The sequence below is a fragment of the Meleagris gallopavo genome, chromosome 5, assembly GCF_905368555.1.
Source record: "Meleagris gallopavo chromosome 5, MGAL_WU_HG_1.1, whole genome shotgun sequence".
Classification (NCBI taxonomy): Eukaryota; Metazoa; Chordata; class Aves; order Galliformes; family Phasianidae; genus Meleagris; species Meleagris gallopavo.
Window position 1 is genome coordinate 53,631,499 of NC_139408.1, and position 19,691 is coordinate 53,651,189.

Below are 19,691 nucleotides of genomic sequence, written 5' to 3' on the forward strand. Positions count from 1 at the left end.
GTGATATTATTTGAAAAGATAAGACTTTAAACGCGTACTGCACAAGATAAAACCTGGACAGGCAGACAATAGAAGAGTAGGGTGTTGGGTTTTTTTTGTTTGTTTTTCTCTTTTAAGAATTTGGAAAGCAGGATTGCCTAGCATAGTTAGTGCTATAATAATAAACACGTATTTTAAAATGGTTGTGAGTAACTGGGAATATGAAAAAAAAACAACCCAGAACATTACCACTTACTTTAACTGCCAAGTAGAATTAGAAAAAAATCAGTTCCTTCATCTGACAACAGTTGCATCTCCTCAAGTCAATCATTAAAGACAAATGAATTAAATTAATGTGCCCTTCTGAATCGAAGCACCAAACCTTCAAAAGATGTGTGCATAAGAGCACCAGTGCTCCCAGGCAGCACAGACCTCCACAAGTGCTATATTTCTCAACACAGCCAAAGGGACCCACTGACATAATGACTTCCAGGTGGGCAGAAGGCACTGCAAGGATGAGATGCACCTGAAATGCACATTTGTACCTGGAACTCGGAGCAGTTGGAGATGTGAGGAGTTGTGTCCTGGACCAATTTCCATCCCTGGCCTGGCCCGTTTAGCTGAGGTGTTCCCAGATACTGGCCCATCACTGCCCACCTTGGTGAGCAGCTCCCATAACGTCCTAGAACTGGTTTTCTCCTCAATCTTGCAGTGCATCGTGCCAGAAAACTTGTTGGTATGTGAGAACGCGTTAAGGGTTTGTTTTGTTCTGTTGACCTGTTTACACTTAAAAAGATCGATAGTGAGACTTCAGCAGGCAGCTGGGGAGCAGCAAAACAAACACAGCCTGTTTTCCTATCCATTTGTGCTCTTTCTTACAACCAAGCACCCCGACACCAACACCCAAATTCCACTCTGTCCCCAGGAGGCAGCTCACCATCGCACTGGCTGACCTCGACCTGTCAAACTCGTTCCTTTCCGCCTCTCTGCGAGTGCTCCTCTGCCAGGTAGCACAATTTCTACAAGCATAACTGTCTTTGAGCCGTCTACCCTTCTTTCAAATGTGATTGAAATTGGCCAAACTGCTCAAAAACGGGGATGGTGGGGGAGAGACTGGCGAGGAGACAGATGGCAGACAGCTCAGCTCCTCCAGCCTAAATTGGGCTGATTGAGATGTGGGAATGCTTTCACCCTCTCATGAAAAATTCTATCACTCTTTCGTTGAAATTCAAAACTTAGTTTTGCGACATTCAAAATGTGACTTTTCCACCTGGCCAAAGCTGGGATGACATGAGGGATATCTTGGCAAAACAGCACTTGGTGCTTCGCCAAGTAGCAAAGCAGCTCCAAGCAAGGAATTAAAATGCAGCTGGAGGGAGAACAAAATAATGGGAATAAAACAAAGCAAAACAAGGCAAAACAAAATGTGGAGTTTGCTGAGGAACTGAGGATGGGAGATGGCAGCATGAATTTTAAATGTATTTTAGGAAAAAAATGGACAGGGAACGCAGTGAGCCTGATCACCTCACCAACGTCAGTCCTCAGCAAAACAAAACTCCATTTGTCTCAAAGATTTGTACCAGTGGGGTCTGGAGAGCCAGCCCTGCGGATCCCAGAAGGGATTCAGAAATCCTGGCTCCCCATATTCGTACATCACTACTCTCTCAGTGCTCTGAATACTTACAGCTCAAAATCACCACTTTTGAATTATTTTCTTGCGCTTTTGTCTTTTTCTGTCTCAACCTGGGCATGGGTTACAACAGCTACCTGATGGAAGTGTACTACACACCAGCACATCACGCTCAAAGGCACACACAAGCCAAGTGGCCATCAGACAGGGACATGACCTTCACTGCTGCTGGGATGTGCTTGGCTTTGCATTAGCCCAATGTCAGCTCGCCAGCCCAAGGGACCAAGCACACGTTGATGACACAACACTCATTGATGAGACAGATAACCAAGAGCAGCCCTCATGGGAGAGGCAACATGCAGACAGACGAGGATGGGGAGGGGAGGATAATTCCCATTCCCCTCAGTTATGCATTATGCACTGACCACCTGCATCTTTGTTCTGGACAAAACACGTCCACCTCTCCTAGATGCATATTCACTCGATTCTGCCACAATAAGAACACAAAGGAAGACACGCTGGTTTTGCATGTCTACATGAGCCATCTGCTTCTATTTTATTGATAAAAACCTGCTCACTGAAACAAAATAAGACTGTTTCTAAGGTGTGGATGGTTGTATGTGTGTGGGGGTAATTTCAGCCCAGAATTCTACAGAAGCTGGGCTTAATGCTTTTTTTTCTTCTTTTCCCAGTCAGATATCATCAAGACATTAGCATTCCTAACACAGCATATAATTAGCGAGAGGCAATATATTGTATGATCATGCACGTTAACACTTAAGTAGAATAAAAATGTTTCATTGTCAAGTACATGAAAAGCTAAGAATAAACCCGTATCACTCTTCCTGTTGAATATCCAAACATCTTTTCATCGTATTTTCCATCCTTTTTTAAAATCGGTTTTGCACTTCAGCTCCTCTCTTTCAACCACACGTAGCAACTGAAACGATGCTGATACCATTCCAGTTGCCACACCAGTCAGTTCCAGTCCTTTATTAGCTACACAGAAGGTACAATTTTTCAGTGCAATCTTTGAACCTTTACAGAAGTGAAAAGGGAATATGAATCTGTTTTGTATAACCTTCAGAGTATGAACAATTCTCCTTCTATAGACATATTCATAACTGAACAAGAAATTCAGAAAGCCCCACAAGCCTCGCTGTGGACATGAAGTGCTATACCATGTCCTGGGATGTGTGGGAGAATGTGCCCAGCTGGAAATGCAGCAGCAAGACATAAAAACTGACCCTGCCAGAAATGGTGCATTGTTCCAGGAGGGAAAGAAACCAACGTGCACTAAAAAACAACTTATTTAGTATGGTATGCTTAAATCAACAGTCAGATATACATCGAACCGTGCTGCATGCAAAGCCCTTGGGAGCACAACACCTAAAAACATTTTTATATACACATGTATAAATGCTAAGTGTACCAGATGAATTCTTCATTTACTCTTCATAAGAAACAGAAGGCCAAACTCTGCTGGGAAAGTGTCACAGAAGAGAATAGAGCCCTGCAAGACAAAACCCACAGCTGTGCCAATCGGAAGGAGGTGGGACTGGTTTAATTGGAAACCCTGTGCTTGAGATGCCACACAGTGACAGCAAGAGACCGGAGAACAGGTTTTGTCCTGAGCATCATGAACAGAAGATATTGCTGCCAGGCATGGCCCTGACTTGGAGCGCATCTCTGCAGATATTAATGAAAGAATGGGAGATGGTGTGAAGCATAAGCACCTGCAAAGTGTTAACAAAACAACTGGGATGAGGAGAACAGGCAGCCTTCCTCCCACCTCACTAGCAGCAGGATTGCGGTTGGGTATGTCCCCATGGCAGGCAGGACCCAAATTCCCCTCTGGTCCCCAGATGATGATTGACACTGCTGTACCCAACTGGTATTCCCCGATTCTTCCTCCGATGTGGGAGCACAGGGGAAATAACATGACCTTCAGCCTCCTATTCTAAAGGAGGGGAAGCCTGCAGCATTCCTTCTGCACCCCAATCCAGGCAGGTGGTTTGCGTGGAGAAGAAAGGGATTGGAATACTAGAAAAGATGAATGGTGTCCATCAAGTTCTTTTTCCAAGCTACAGCATTGACCTATATCTGCTTCATAAAGGTGAAAAAACATGGATAGCTGTGTGGGCTGAGCAGGAACATCTTCCTGCTGCCAGCTGGCAAACAGCTTGGGGATTACAGCATGAGGATTAATAGCCTTTGTCATTTGTAAGTGCAGATGCTAACCTTACTCACATGATGGACTGATCTTCTTTGGATTCTGTGCCTGTTTGCTGTTCCAGAAAGATGACCTTGGGCTGCCGTGAGAGACAAAATATTTACACATTCATTTCTTAAGACCTACAGTGTAGGCTGCGGGAAGGCACGAGCTCACTCCGTGCTGGGGAGGAAAAAAAAAAAGTAGGAAAAAAGAAAGTGCTGTATGCCTTCAGCAGTACTGGAACTAAGGAACTGAGGTGGAAAACAAGGAAAACAGCAAAGCCACACCTCAGCAGCAACACGAGCACTCAGTCTTTCCTCTCCACCACCATCCCGACCACCACTGGGGGCATTCAATCCTTGCACAACCACCTGCTAAATCTGCACCAGGTTCCCAATAAAAGCCCACATTAGTTATCCTGTATTTCTTTCCAAGCTGCAAGACCTGTCAGCTTCTGGCTGCATTTATCACTGAAGAAGATCAGCTGGATGCCAACATCACTGCCTGAGGTACAAGAACGTTCTGCTGGGTAGCTCTCGCTGCAGGGAATATCCTGCCTCCCTCAAAGAGCGAGCTCTTCTAAAAACCCTGGCTGCTTTTTCTTCCCCTCAAACCATAGTTGCAAACATCACACTCAGTACATTTTAAATGGAAAGCGGATGCTCCTGCATACTAATTTCTTCAGGCTCTGCCATCCTTTTACGGAACACAAAAAAACCCAGGAGGAACCAAACAGAAGAGGTTGTTTCTTCCATCCTTAGCTCTGTCCACCCAGGGCTGAACAGGTGTCATAGCCTTGTAAACATTAAGGCATCACAACCCAACCAGCACCATTCCCACTCCACAAGTGTGGAGGCCTTGGGACAAGCACCTCAAGGCACAGCCACGCGGCCTCACTCAGCCTTTATGCCTCCATTTTGTGTGAAAGGCAGATGAGAGGTAGAGAGGTGAAGTGAGGCAATTGTACAGATTAAAGATGATGATAAATACAGGAGTGAGGAAGGCTCTGTGGGCACGTGCGCTCCAAGGCCAGCACCAGCTTTAGCTGAAGGAGAAATGAGCAGGCACCAGAGGAAAGGCCTCCTCTGCCAAGCAGCCACCTTGGGCTTTGTGCTGGAGAGATGATCGATAGCAGCTGGTGGCCTTCAGTTCTGCAAGTCTAAGAACATCTGAAGATGTTCATGCTTGTAGATCAATCAATTATGTAAAGCACCAAGTAACTTCACGGGCTCTGCAGCCACTAAAAATACCAAATTACCTCACACAATCCCAGAACCGTAGGGGCTGGAAGGGACTTCTGGGCATCATCCAGTCCAATCCCCTGCCAAAGCAGGCTCCCTACCGCCACCCATTGTCCTCCATGCCTCAGGAAACACACCGCCACATCACCCTGTGACAGAGCACTGCACAGCAGGGCCTGAGTAATTAAAGCCAGTGGTAGAAAGGAAACCCAAACTAACCAAATTGTGCTGTAGACAGACCACAGAAAGCCTTCACAAACAGGCACGTCAGTCAGCTATCGCTGCAGCACAGTGGGCTAAAAGAGGTACTCAGTTCTGTGGGCATCAGTTGAAAGTCGGCTTTACTGCAGAGAATACAAACGCGGTGAGATCATTCTGTTCTGTTGTCAATACACATTAAAAACAAGAAATAAAAAACAGCAGAGAGCCTAGCGGGACAGGGATGTGCTGCTGGAGAGAGACCAAGAAAGGAACAGACTGCAGCTAGCTGAGCGACGCTGCTCGAGATAGAGACGGATCCAGAGCTCTTTGCCCACAGCATCCTGGGCTTAAGCCAGTGCAGTTAGTTCCTTCCCACACAACGGTTTTGTGGTTTTGGAGCTTTTTTCTTTCTTCCCCCTAGAGAAGAAAATTCAAATAACCTCTTTGGGGATTCCAGACAGTGGTGTCAAAAGGAGATAAATTATCTTAGAAAACATGCATTAGGAAACCTGCGTAGTCAGGCCATGCAAGTGCCCAAGCATTCCCAGAAGCAAGTCAGCTGCTCACCCCATGGCCTTGTTCTCCTCCGGGAGCCCCACAGGAGCAGGGACCCAGCACAGCACACATGGGGATGGAGGCCAAAGGGGCACAGGGCCCAGCTCCAGTGGCCGTCACCTATGGAGAGCTAAGTGCGAAGCAGAATTTCCAAGGAACGGAAGCATGCCTGGAAATTCAGACTTCTCAGCCACTTCTAAAGGAAACGAGGGGTTATAGCAGTGACTGAAAGGGCAGTGGTATTTACATGAGAAAGACCAAGAGCACAAGGCCAGCCTGCATCAATGTTAGCAATAACTAATCCAGTCTCTCTATTAAAAGAATTACGGGAGCTCTGAAATAAAGGAGAGCTGCAGCTAAGCCTTCTTCATTTCACAGACAGTCAACACTGTAAAGAAAAACAAACCAGAAAACCAACAAAAGTCCTGAAATACGGCTAGCAAACATGAGCACCCCCAACACCGTTCATCCCAAGATTCATAAATTCCTCTGTGCTTCAGTAGGAATTTAATGAACTTCACAGATGTACTGCTCAAGGCGTGGATGTGCCAACAGTTTTAGCAGCAGCTCCAAACAATGCTCCCCCTCACCTCATCCCTTTCTCCTTCCCTCCAAATTTTTCTTGTAAAACATCAGGCCAAAACGTTATTGCAATGATGCAGGAAGCTGCTTCCATCTGAGAGCAAAGTTTTAACATGTGCTCAGATATTGACAGACTCTATGTATGCTGTTGTCTCTTGCTTTCCTCTGCATCTTAATATTCCATAGTGGAAATATACTTTAAAATTCAATTTCGTTTGTGCTGTATCTTCAGAAAAGATCTAGATATGAAAACAGCATGGAAGCCCAAAATTAGTTCACTTCATTGCTTTTTAAAACTAGCCCTTCCAGTAATTCTTTTGAATCACACAATTATAAATCTGGGTTATCTCCAGTTCACTTGTGAAACATACTACCAATTTATACTTTTCCCTTAGCTAATCATTAAATTTAGCATCAGTGACACTTTAAAGGTTCAAGAAGATACTAAGAGAATCTGAATAAGTTTATTATACACATCTCAGATAATAAAATTACTTATAAACACTTGCATATAAGTTTCATGCAGTTCAGGAAAAAATGCAGAGATTGGCAAACAACTGAAATCAGGAAATGCACCTTTTGATTTGATCTGTTTTACGTACTTTTCCCAGAAGAAAAACATATGGTAAAAAAAAGCCATGTTTAGACTGGTCTGCTTATTACCACTCTTGATGGATAACAAGCTGCTTGTTATCTCTCCTATTGGCAACACAGCAGAATTAACAGTGCAGTCAAAAATGCAGTTGTATTTTGGTTAGATCCTGATTTGAGATACAAAGCCCCAGTAGTGCAGAGCAGATACTGTGCCAGCTTATCTAGGCAGTGGAGGACAATCCTCCTGCATAGGACAGCCACCAGTCTCACTGGAAAATGATGCCCAGGCAAGTAAGTGTTAAGAACGTACAAAGCCACAATCCGTAGGGTCTGTCTCACCCACACCAGAAATCCTTCTTTTGTAAGATTATCTTGCTGGGCTGCCACGTGAGGACAGACAAAGACTGTGTGTATTACACCAAGTGATAACCGCATTTACCACACCACTGCCCAGTGGGTGATCACTAGCCTGACTGTGATGCAAACCAGAACTCAGGCTCAATTTTGGTTAAACAGCCAGTGCTGAAACTTGCACAGCACCTCTGAATGGAAGGAGACAGCTGTAGTGCAAGAGACGGAATCTGGTGCCAGACTAGTAAATGACAAAAACAAAATATGAGGTGATTCAGAAGAGAGAAACCTTTCCAGCATAATATTTCCTTCCTATCATCAGAAGGGATGAAGAAATGCCAATCCTCTTCTAAAGAGCTTAGGGAATTAAAATCAGGCAGCTGATGGCCTGTGAATATCTTGGCACCTTTCTGTCTACATACCATCACTGCCCAAGAGAATCCACATCCTCTGCTGTGTCACATGCAGTTTTCCAGCAGCTAATTAGAGCTCAATGTTCAATAGTCAAGCAGATGAAGACTTCTTCCCCAGCCACTGACTCTACAACTTCAACTCATGGAGATGGGAAAAATGATTAAAATGGAAAATAACAAAACGGGCTGAAAAGTAACTACATCACTTCATCCATCAAGCCTCCTCCCTGCAAGCTGCCCCTCTAGGAGTGGTCCCCTGGGTCCTATTTCACCTGTTCTTGTAGGAGAGACTGTCCCAAAGACGAAGTGCCTTGGTCTGGCATTCTTTACTGGTCAACATGCCAAAAATGGTTCTCTTTCCAGTCCCCAAAGATATTACAGATAGCCCATTTGAACAAGAGCCCTCAGTAAACTTGAGTTGTGCTTAAGTGAACAACAGAGAAATCATGGATCAAAAGCTTTTCTGTATAATGCTGACAGAAATGCTTTTCTGAACGAAACTCACTTTTACGGAACAAAATAACACATAATCAAAACAATGATGCAGAAAAGAGTGATTCAGGCACAAAGGTGGACGTGCAGCTTGTTCTGGTCTTTGATTTTTGGTATTCATGATGACAGAAGCCTTGAACTTCAAGTAAGCATCCAAACATGCATTGTATAGTCACAATATAAAACTACTATTAGTTATCCCTCATGCAATCTCTGTGGCAGTACAGGCTAACAAGTGCACAGGATGCCTAATTAAGAATACTGACAGTATTAAGTCCAAATAAACACTATCAGTTAGTATCAGAAACAGTAATAACGCCTAGGCACTTTAAAGTGACAGGAAATTCAACAGTGCTTTCCCATGCTGCCTGAAAAATCCAGTCTATAGTGGCACCAAATGTTCGTTTGTAGACTTAAAAAATTAGATAATAAAAGAGAGAAAATGTGATCTGCATGCAGTTTAGCCTATCTGTGAGCTATCTGCGTGTCAAGAATATCTGCAAACTTCATTAATATAAATAAGGAAGGGATCAGAGAATTTACTCCGGAAGAAAATAGCATCAAAATTGAACTGTGACGATTAGACGTATGATAAAATGAGCGAGATGAGGAGCAAAGGGAGGATCTTGTAGGTTTGCCCTTGCTTTTCCCAGGGTTACTAATTTGGATGTGGAAAATGCAGGGCAACCTGGAAAGACAAGAACTAAACTTGCTTCCCAGGTCTTGTCACTTTTAATGCCTGATAGATGATACTGAAAAGTCAGGTTAAAGAGTACATGACCTATCAGAGCACAGTGCTTGCCACGGGACAGTTGCTTCCTGCTGACTGAGAATGAGGGAAGACAGCCCATCGTCCTGGGATCTACAGGCTGCCCTGGTTACCATTAAGACTCCAGCAATGTGTGCCACCTGCAGACCTGCAGCCCTTTTGACTCCTTCATCTCCTGCCAATGACTTTGCTCTTCTTCTCCGCTGCTGTTCTGCCCCATGGAGATCCAGCCGATCATCTCTTTGCGCTTCATGCTGCGTTTGTTGTATATGGAGATCATTAGTGTGACATCAGAGAGCTGGAAGAGGGCAACCTGGAAGATGAAAGTTTCCTTGTAGACAGGGTTGGGCTGCCCTCGACGGATGGAGGTCTTGCAGCGAGACATCTCCTGGCCCACAGAGTTGAGCAGGCAAAGCTTTCCATAGGTATCTAGGACAAAACACAGGAAATAAAACGTTTGGCACAGTTAAAAGATTAAATGAAAGCCCCAAGTAGTCAAAAATCACCCAAAAAACTCCATGCAGAGCAGCTTTGTCTGGTTGGACCGATCTACTTCATCCCTGAGATGAAGAGTAGTAGATGAGAGCAACCCTTGGACTTTCTCACGTCCAGCTGGGAAGAAGAGCAGAAGGAAGTAAATGCATGTTTCAGACCATGCTCTTGGAAAAAAAACAACAGGAGAACTGGTTTTCAAATCCATGAAATCTAAGGCTAACTGAATGTGTGAGCATCTCCGTGGATTCTCCATGTCAAACAGTGTGTCTGCACCTTTCATTCCTCTCCCTCACAACGAAGTTTTGGAGCTGTCTTACCAGGGCTGCCCTTGGCTGCACTTGCCCCTTCATCACTTTCCTTTGGGGGAAAAAAAAATAAAAAAAAAGTCTCTCTAACTTCATATTTGAAACAGCACACAAAAATGGTCCCAAAAAAGAGGGAGTGAAATGATTTCATCTCACATGATGGTTTCAAGACCTGTTTCAAATTTTCACCTTTTTTTTTTTTGTTAAGGTCAGTTTTATTCATTATTTGAGTGAATGCGAAGAGTAAAAATGATAAGCAGAAACAGGGAAGGCATGGCCTAATTCAATATTTCCATAAATTCACCCTTAAAACTCTTGCTGCCTCCTGTGCTAATGATCCCATATCTGGTACGTGTTGGTTAATGCTGTGGTCCCAGGCAGAGCCCTGCACTCCCCCTGCTCCACAGACCCAGCTCAGTGCGATCTTTCACCTTGCTCTGCAATCAGTGGTAGCAGATCGCTTGGCAAGAAAAACTCCTCTCCTAACCTCTCTGCAAATCTGTGCTCGGGCTTCTGCAAGCGATTATTATTTCAGAGTGTGCTGAAGATAGGAAATAAATAACAAGCTACAGTCTCTTGTCTACAGCATGTCTATCCTCTTGCGTTCCCATTTGATGTGCTATTTTACGCACTTATCTGCTGAGCGACACAAGGTGTGAAATTACACTTCAGGTGTGAAAACACTTCTGTGTCTCCAAAGCAAGGCTCTCCGCTCCTCAAACTGTTCCACTGAAAAAGCTGTCAGGAGACTGACAATCGAGGAGCAAATTGTGAGCATGCACAGCTGTACAGCTATCGAGTTTCTGTGGAGAAAGTTCAGTCCAATCATTAGCTAGCGGTGCCAATTTGGCTGCCAGCGTAACACTGGAGATGAGTAGATCTTGCCAACAAAGACCTACTCGTTAGACAGGAAAGCAGAGCTCTGACGTGTGATAGTTTGCTAATTGTAGCCGGGAAGGAAAGAGCTGCTTCACTAAGAGGTGCTTCACTGAGAGGTGGACTAATTCCCACAGTAATATTCAATTTCGGTGATGCTGTGGGATTGAATTCTCTAACAACTTCAGATCCATCAGAAACAAAACCTGCAAGACAGAACTCTCTGCTCTAACTCAGGGTGAAACCAAGCAAGTTAACTACCAGATGCAGTGTCTTGCAGTACTTGTAGAGATGTCACTTTGCTTTGCACTGACTATTAAAGATAAATGGGGAGTAGAGGGCTGTTTTCTTTTTCCTTTCTATTCTATTCACCCTTATTTGGGAGGGGGGAATTTCAAAATAGCTAAAAATTCAGCCAGACTTATTTTTCAACACAAGCAAGCAGCTAAGTAGGACAATTCCCTGTTTAAATTTCAGAATGTATTTTCTTTAAAAATTGAAATCTCACACTTACATAATCTCAGTACATTTTCCAAACCAATCCAATGTGCAGGCAGAATGCTGAAGAGGCTCATTTCTGCTGGCATGAAAGAGAGGAGAGTGCTGGGACACAGGAATTCATGGAGATGAGACCCTCTCTGCTCCCTGCCCAATGTCTCCATTTTTCTGTAGATACATCCTTGGTGTCACACCCCTTTCCCCACCACTCTCTGAGAACTGCTTTTTTAAGGGTAAGGGAATCTCAGTAAACCTTTCTATCACCCTCCCTTCTTACTGCCAGCACTGATAGCCCAGGTGGGATTCATCACACCTAATTTCAGTCACAAACATTTCAGCAGACCCCTACAGAGTCAACCAAGTTACAGCCAATTCTGCCAAAGAGACATATGGCATAGTTCACCAGCAACGTAGCAGACAGTGTGGTTACTAGAGATGATGTACGTCTCAACACAAAAGCAAGAGCCACAGCTTAAATCTCACAGGATGCTGTTCCAGAATGTCCCAGTTAAATTTTCCAGGTAAAGAATACATTGGTTCCTTGCAGATGAATTCTAGGATCCACACCCTCAACTTTTGCAAGCAGGGAATAACATAACTAGTTTTAAAGACAACTGAGCACTGCACAACTGATGACTTAAACCAAGCAAAATCAAAATCAGAAAATTAGGCTTCGTACACATCAAATTCTGCTACGTAATTCTTCAGAAAGATCCTCTCTGAGCAGTACTGATGCTGCTCTTCTATGCTTATCATATGGATAAGGTGAGAACATGCAAGCTGGAAGGAGAATAAGCTCTGTGCAGAGCTAATACCAGGAGCTTTATTCATTCCCATGTAAACACGAGCAAAACTATTGCAAAAGACAACAGCAGGCTGCTAACTCTTCTCAGATTTATTCCACTGGGTGTATTTTATCAGCTGAAAGAATTGAGCTAGCCTGAACAGAAATAAAGGAGTAGGTGTGGATAACATATTTAGCATGTGAAATTCGCTTTGCAGAGCTGGTACATCTGAAGCAGAGCTGATATTCTGCTTCACTAACTACATTTTAAGATTGTAGCTTGCTTGCCCTCACTGCATTGTGCTCCTTTCAGCACCTTCTTAGGTGTCTCATTAGAAAACACTTTCTAGCTCTCCTTGTGGTCCACTTTGGTCCTCTGAGCTAGAAAGCTTTCCCCTTAGGTTGGTTTTGACCAAAAAAAATCCATTCCTGGACACATGGTGAGATTAGTGGAACTAGACCAAGCATGAATCTGCCAATTTGTTGAGGAATGTATGTGTGAGAGCATCTATTCATTATGAAGGCAAACATTTTCCATCTAATTACATGCTCAGATCCAGTAACGGCCTCATTACTGTGGTCTCTCAGCACTTTCCACTCTTCTGTATATTTACTTTCACATCAGCTCTGTCATGCACAAAAGGAGAAGAGAGATCAGGCTTCCTTTAAAATACCAAAGAGCTTGCTTTCTCTTCAGGCACCTATCTCTGACAGAAAGAGCCAGACCTCTTAATAGCTGGGAGTGGTTGAGATTGTAACAGGAGTCTGCAAAGAAGTAGGAACAAAGCTGCATTTTGCCAAGACCAATTTTAGCACCACATCCACCTGAGGAAGTTCTTGCTACGAATCATTTTTACTTTCAAGTTGTCCTTCATCCCTAGGATGAGTGGGGTGAACAGTGATCACGTGCACAAAATATGAGTGCCTCTGCATTTAATACCAGAGTGAAAAGCACTAAATTAAGGAGCAGTGCAAGAAGCCAGACACATTTTGGGCTGGCGCTGTGTATTACTCCAGAGGTTTGGCCAAACATCTTCTCATGCAGACTGCTCTGTCTCCGTCAACAGCGCCCCAACCATAAAACACCTCTTGAGAGCTCATCTGCAAAGGCAATCAGTTTATCCATGATTCTTCTAATGACCCATTTCTGTCATCATCCTTCCAAGGGAACTAACCGATAATGACAACTCAGGGGAATAATCAACTATAATTTATATGCTCCTGCTTTTGGAGCATGTAGCACAGTGCAAGCTCTGCTTCCACTTATCCTAAGCTCCACCATTATTAATAACACTGACCTGGGAACAAAAACACTGCAGTATGAAAGGGTCTGACTCCCTACTTGAATTTATATTTAGAAAGAAAATAAACAGCCAAAGCCTCCTGACCTCTCAGACCGTGGACTGCAGGGTACACCCCATGCAGAGTATTAAGGACTCTCCCAGCCTCACTCCAGGCAAGCTAACTCATTTCCAAAACCAGTATAACCATGCCAGCGTGCTGCAATCCAGACTAATATGTAGTCATAACCTCAAGCTGTCAGAGTTCAAGGAGCATTTGGACAATGCTCTCAGACACAGGGTTTGGATTCTGCATGGCCCTCTGTGGAGCAAGGGGTTGGACTCAATCTCCCTTCCAGCTCAGAATAGTCTTTGATTCTATGATATTCTGTGCTGAGTAGAGAAAGCTGCACAGGTACCTCCATTAACTCCAACTGACCTGTCAGTTCAGAAGGCTCTTTCCATTAGTGCGTGGCGTTACCTCCCCACGATGTTACCTGGGGCAGAGACCACTGAGCCTGGATCACTGAAGCTGTACCAGGAAAGAGCATGGAGGAGAATCAGACTCCAGCTTTTTTCCCCAGCCCCACACTGTGAACATCTACATTAGGCCAGAGGCAGCTTGTGGCCTACTCTATTTACTATACAAGCACTCAGATCTGCCTACTACGTTGCTGAGGAGCCAGATTTCTTTCCCCATTCCCTCTGAGTCTCTGCCACTCAGGTCTGCTCTGCCATGGCTGGCAGCTCTCCCGCACGAGGCTGGGATCTGGCAGCTTTCCTTGCAATGCGTGAGTCACTGAGGAACCAGCAACACCTTTCATGTAAAAGGCAGCAGAAAGGAGAACACTGCTCCCTGGAAGGGAATTGCCAGCATAAATAGCTTGTTTGGTATGAAGGGAGGGGCTGCAGAGGAGCGGGAGGCAGGGCTCCCTGCAAGCAAGGTCCCTCAGAAAGGAAAGCTGCTTCCAAACAGCCTCTGAGCTCAGAACCTTGGTGATCCAAAGTGCTGACACAACCCTTGTAGCCCAGCAAAACGGGTTTCACAGAGCCAGCTCTAAGCTAGGACACATGTTGTCTGTGGAACCAGCAGCCTCCTCCCTGACCCTGACCCTGAGAAGGTGCAGCTTCTGTGCTTATGCATCTGAAGTGCCACACAGGCACCTCTCCAGATGTTCAGGATGCTACCTCTACTAAGGGCATTTTCAACACTTCTTACAGTGCACAGTGTGCTTTATGCATTGCTGCTGCCTTGGAGAGAATGGGAACTCTAAATGAGAGTGTATCATGAATGCCCAGCAATGGGAGCAATAGTTCTGCTGCTGCATGAGGTAAGGATGCTTAAGTTTGGCTGTTCTCACCTCCAGCAATGGTGCCCACAGGCACGGCTTTATTATACAGCCTGTCATCACATTTGCAAATGCTGCTCTGTGGAGTTACTGTTGATTTACATTAAACATTCAGCTCCAACTGAAATTTGGAATTAGCAGAATTCTACCAATTCTACCCTGGGAGCAATTGCTTTGTCTTCTGCTTATTTTGGGAGGGGGAAGAAAAGATTTTTCTTCTTGTTCACAGCTATGGGAGCAGGAGAGGCATCACCATACACTCAGCTTCAAATGTATCCCTCTGGTTCAGAAACATCTTCACTTTACATATAGCAATGTAATACCATCACAGACTTTTAGAAATACAAAACTATTCAACGTGATAGCAGATAACTGCATGTGCAAGATATCACTGGATGTTTAATTATTATGGAACATCTACCTCAAAAATCTCACTGCTGCTCCTTACAAGTCCATTACTCCATTCCTTGGTTTTCAGTGCCAGGTCTCACGTGCCTCATATAGAAGAGCTGCACCTAGTCAGACCTCCCAATATCACCTACCTTAGTAAGTCTACACAAAAACAGCATAAACTGATTCTCTTTCAAACACTCTCCCAAACTCCAGTGATCTGTGACTCAAGAACTTCCTTAGTCAAAGGCAATCTTTGTATTTCTTTGGTTCTCAGACCATTTTTCTTCATGGATTTATCCTGCTGAACTCAAGAGAGCTGTACCCACAGTACTCTGCAGTTAGGCACACGGCAGTGTGAGTATGCACAGTGTGAAGAGCACTCTCCTCCTCAGAGCCTGCTACCTCCTCACTTCATTTTAAGACCGTTTATTTTCTTTAATCAGGAGAGACAATGAATTGTTGCCAACTCACTTTCACAACACTTAGGATTTCACAGACTGCCACCAAATCCTCTCCCTTCTCCCATTTGTTGTAGCACTACTGGAAGTCCAGGTTATCCAACTTCAGCTTGCTGGAAGCTGTTCCCATGCCTCTGAGTATCTCTGTCATTCATCAATGCATCTCTCCAATCCTTCCAATATTCTACTTGAATGGAGGGAGCCAGAATTGTGTATGGTATTCATTATGCAGGCACTCGGATATTTACAATCAAATACAGATTTTTCATTTTCTTTTCCATATAATACACATCTGATTGACTTTTTTTTCTCAGAAGACATTTCCTATAAGCCTAATATCTCACTCCCAGGCGGCTCTGAGTCCACCCACGTTAAGTCTGAATTTCACAACACCATACCTTACATTTATCCACACTTCATCTCCCACACCAGTGTCCAGCTGCTCATTACTGAGATATCCTTCTGGGACTCCACACAGCTGGCCTCATCTTTACTGTTCCAAACAAAGCTTTCTCAGTGTATCTTAAGCTGATTCAAGCCATATCCAAGGACAGACAATGAGAAGATGCAGAAGTGGTTTTGTACAAGCTTACTCTGACCAACTGGCAAGTACTCAGCACTGAATAGTTGTCCAAACACCTCTACTGAACTCTCTGGACTCAGTGCATCCCAGCAAACCCCGGCACAAATCCCCCTCTTATTGGTGATGAGATAGGAGCATGAATTACAAAGCTTTAGGAGCTCAAGCAAGCTCCCTGTTCAGCGCCAGACACGTTGGTTATTTTTTTTAATTCAGTTTCCTGGTTTTAGCGGGATCAATTAAAGAAATTAACCTGTCTTAGTCCTCTGGGATAATAACTTTCTTCACAAATAAGTTGATTTAAAAAAACAACACACTAACATCTTTCAAGTCCTCTGGTATCTGACCAAGAAATACCACGTAAGGACTCTAATTCTCCTACCAGAGCATCTTCTGTATTCTTTGGTGTTACCTGGAGCTCAGGCGCACACAAATTTTTACTTCAAGAATTTCTCCTCTTCCCAATAGAAATCCTCATAGCTTGTTCTTTCTCCCTCCTGTCTTCCCCAGAGTTAAGTGTTATTGTACTTGCTTAATGGGGTTAATACGCTACTGATATAATAATAATCACGTATGGATGTAATTATTATGTGTGATTAATTCTGCAGTTGCCGAAAAGCTTGGAGGACTTTTCTTAGACAAGGGAATATCTTTTTACAATAGCCCTTCTCAAATCACATTACATACAGACCTAAACCCCAAAATAAATGCGAAAGGGGAAAAAACAAAGGCTGGATTAGAGGAAAGAGAGCTGCACCCAGAGCAGCTGATGAAGGTTAAACACCATGTGGGCACAGACCATCCCTCCATTGTGTGTTTATACACTGACTAATGCAAATGACCCCTATGAACACTACAATCCCATATTACTACTATAACATGCAAACAATCTGTAATCAGTTACAGATTTTTAAAGATGTGTCTGCCAGCACTGCACACTTCTCTTGTTTACTTTCTTTATAATAAACAGTCTTTAAATGAACATGCTGGGGTTTGTTCTTCTAAGATCAAAATGCAAATCTCTATGAAATGATAAAACAGGTGAATGGCTTGAACAAGAACCAGAGGGAATGAGGTGCACAATACATATGTCACTGAGTGTTAAAATATCTGGGCTGCTCACATTTGACAAACCTCTAGATGCTTTTTTGCACGAGGCTTTTTGGCAGATGCTACCAATTTACAGCGGAGTGCTGCTACCATATAGTCCAATGCTGCTACCATTCTTCTGAGTGCTTTTAAGTGCTCAGAGTGATAATGGACGTATTCACATGGTTAGGAGCTGTGGACTCAGACCTGCAGCTCCACACGTTTCCCAGAACAATGCCTGAATTTTTATCCTTGACCAAGCTGTCCTTACATTTCACATACGTGATTTGAAGAGAAGACTGCCTGGAAGATATAAGTGCCTGTAAGCTGCCCAGCTGTTGTCCCCTAACCCAGCTACTACCCATGTAAGCACCCATGATTTTGATATCTGACTTAGTTCAATCCTCTGCATCCCATAAGATGTGCCAAGAAAAAAAGGAGAGAGATGCACAATCTCCCACCTCCAGCATTCCTTTCACTCTCCAGAAATTACTTGTCACCTCTGCAGTCTTTAAGACCTTGAATCACCAGCTCCCTCTTCTGCACAGTAAAATCCCTGTGCAAGGATGCCGAGGGAACATGCACACACACCGGAGAAAATGTTGAGCTCACCTGTGCAAGACCCCAGGTGGCAGAGAAGAGGGTCAAGGTGGGAAAAGAGCACAACTGGAGAATTTGCAATAATGTAAGATGCTCCTGTCATTCCCCATAGCTGCAGCAGTAAGCAGCAGACAATGCTAAATGCACTGGGCTACAAGTGGACCACACAATGGTACTGTATGGGCTCTGTGCATGCAGGGGTGGGAAACGGAGATGGATTCTGCCCACAGACTCTCTCAGTCTTACAATAAATAACTGCCAACCGTAGCAGCTTGAGCTTGGTATTTAAATGCCTTGAATCACTGTTACGTCTGAAATCCCCATGATACTTTGAAGAAGTAAATCATTCTCTAGTTAGGATGCATATGAGAAAACACAAGGGCTATTTATTGAGCATCTCACTCAGGCAGCATGTTTCAGACAGAGACAATCAGACCTCACAGCACTCCTCTGCAGTGTCTGCAGGAGTTATCAGTGAAATGCTACTCCAGCATGTGAGACAAGTGCTGACTTTCTTCCTTCTTTTAAGCTTTTTTTTCCATTTCTGCTTCACTGGGTCTTCCTCTTTGCATTCATCACGCTACTGGGCTCTCTGCAGGTGCAGAAGTGCAATGCAGAATGCAGAAAAAAACACTGAGTAAAAGCAGATTGTGATAGATTCAGAATCTCTCTATAACAACCGATGAATTTCACCTAATAGCAGACCTAACACAGACACACTGCAGGCTTGATAATGCTGTAGTTGATCTGCGTACAGAACAGATGCAAAGGGCAAACTCAAGATGGACTTAATATCAAAGATAGGAAAAATTTGTTATTTTTCCACTGTCAGGAATATTAGTTTGGGTGGCTGACAGAGGACTTTAGCTAGCTTATCGGACTGATTTAACAAGGCTTATCTGAAGCCCCACAGACACAGAAAGCAGAAAATTCAGACAGAATTTAAAACAGAAACTCCTTCAAAGATTGCCTTCTTTCCTCACACACTGGACCTGTTCTCTTCTTATCAATAAATACACAGAATGCTTATCAGCCTTAAAGATGCTGTCAACCAACCTACTGTTTTTCTGTGTGCCCATCAGCTGAAAAACTGAATGGGACATCTAACCAAGGCAGGTAACCCACGCTGATAGCAAACTTATGTGCACATGATTAATCTGCCAAACCCCATCCAAGAGGCCCAGGATAGACACAATTACGCAGCACCCAGACAATGAATTAAAGGGTTGCTCAACTTACTGCAACATGCAGTGCTATCCCATAAGCACCTGGAAAGACATTCTTCACAATAATACCAACAAATGCCAGTCATTTGATCATTATATTGTAGGTAGAAAACTGGACACCTATTATTCAAGTTCTTTGCAGTGCAAGCATTTCATTTACTGGGAAAGTGTGGGGCATTACAGCTTCCTGATTCAGCTAGATACTAGACTTTTGCAGGGCCTGATACAGAAACTGAAGTGCTGCATAATCCTGCCCTTCAGGCAGTTATGTGACAAAACTCCAAGACCACAGGCAGATGTGTAAAAATACAGCAGAAAAACCAGAGCAAATTAACTTGGACCTACACTGGGACTACTTTTATTTAAGAATGAAAGTAGACTTAGCCTACCTTTTCTTTAAATTGGCTAGAACCACTCTGACTTGAAACTTTTAATAAAACACAAATGCAAACAGTACCATTCCTTCAAGTAAATCCCATGGAGATCTACCATGTTACAGCCAATGAAACTAACTAGGGCTACACAGACTGAGGTCAAGTGTTTCACTGTTGCACAGACTTGCCCTTAATTCTTGAAGGACTGGCTGTTCACATGGTCAGATTACTTCTGGAATATACTAAAGTACTGATGCAGTTCAGTCAAAACTTAAGCTTTCATGTCTGCATACTGAAATATTACACAAATATTTGCTAGCTCTGGGACAATCAGCACAGCATCTTGCAAAAGCAATCTAAGC

The 19,691-nt window shown here is 43.8% G+C and overlaps 1 protein-coding gene across 3 annotated transcripts in view; it reads right to left on the reverse strand.

Moving 5' to 3' along the window:
• Positions 1-2,131: 2,131 nt before the first annotated feature.
• The window catches only part of SYT16 (synaptotagmin 16), a 98,764-nt gene continuing 81,204 nt past the window's right edge, over positions 2,132-19,691 (reverse strand). For 2 of the 3 annotated variants that reach the window (XM_085225795.1, XM_085225796.1), the window contains 2 exons: positions 11,213-11,278; positions 2,132-9,451 (listed from right to left, as the gene is read on the reverse strand). In XM_085225795.1, the coding sequence (XP_085081921.1) occupies positions 9,138-9,451; positions 11,213-11,278 (380 nt within the window). In that variant the 3' untranslated portion in view covers positions 2,132-9,137. The remainder of the gene's footprint in view (positions 9,452-11,212; positions 11,279-19,691) is intronic. The other variant, XM_085225797.1, reaches the window with a different exon arrangement.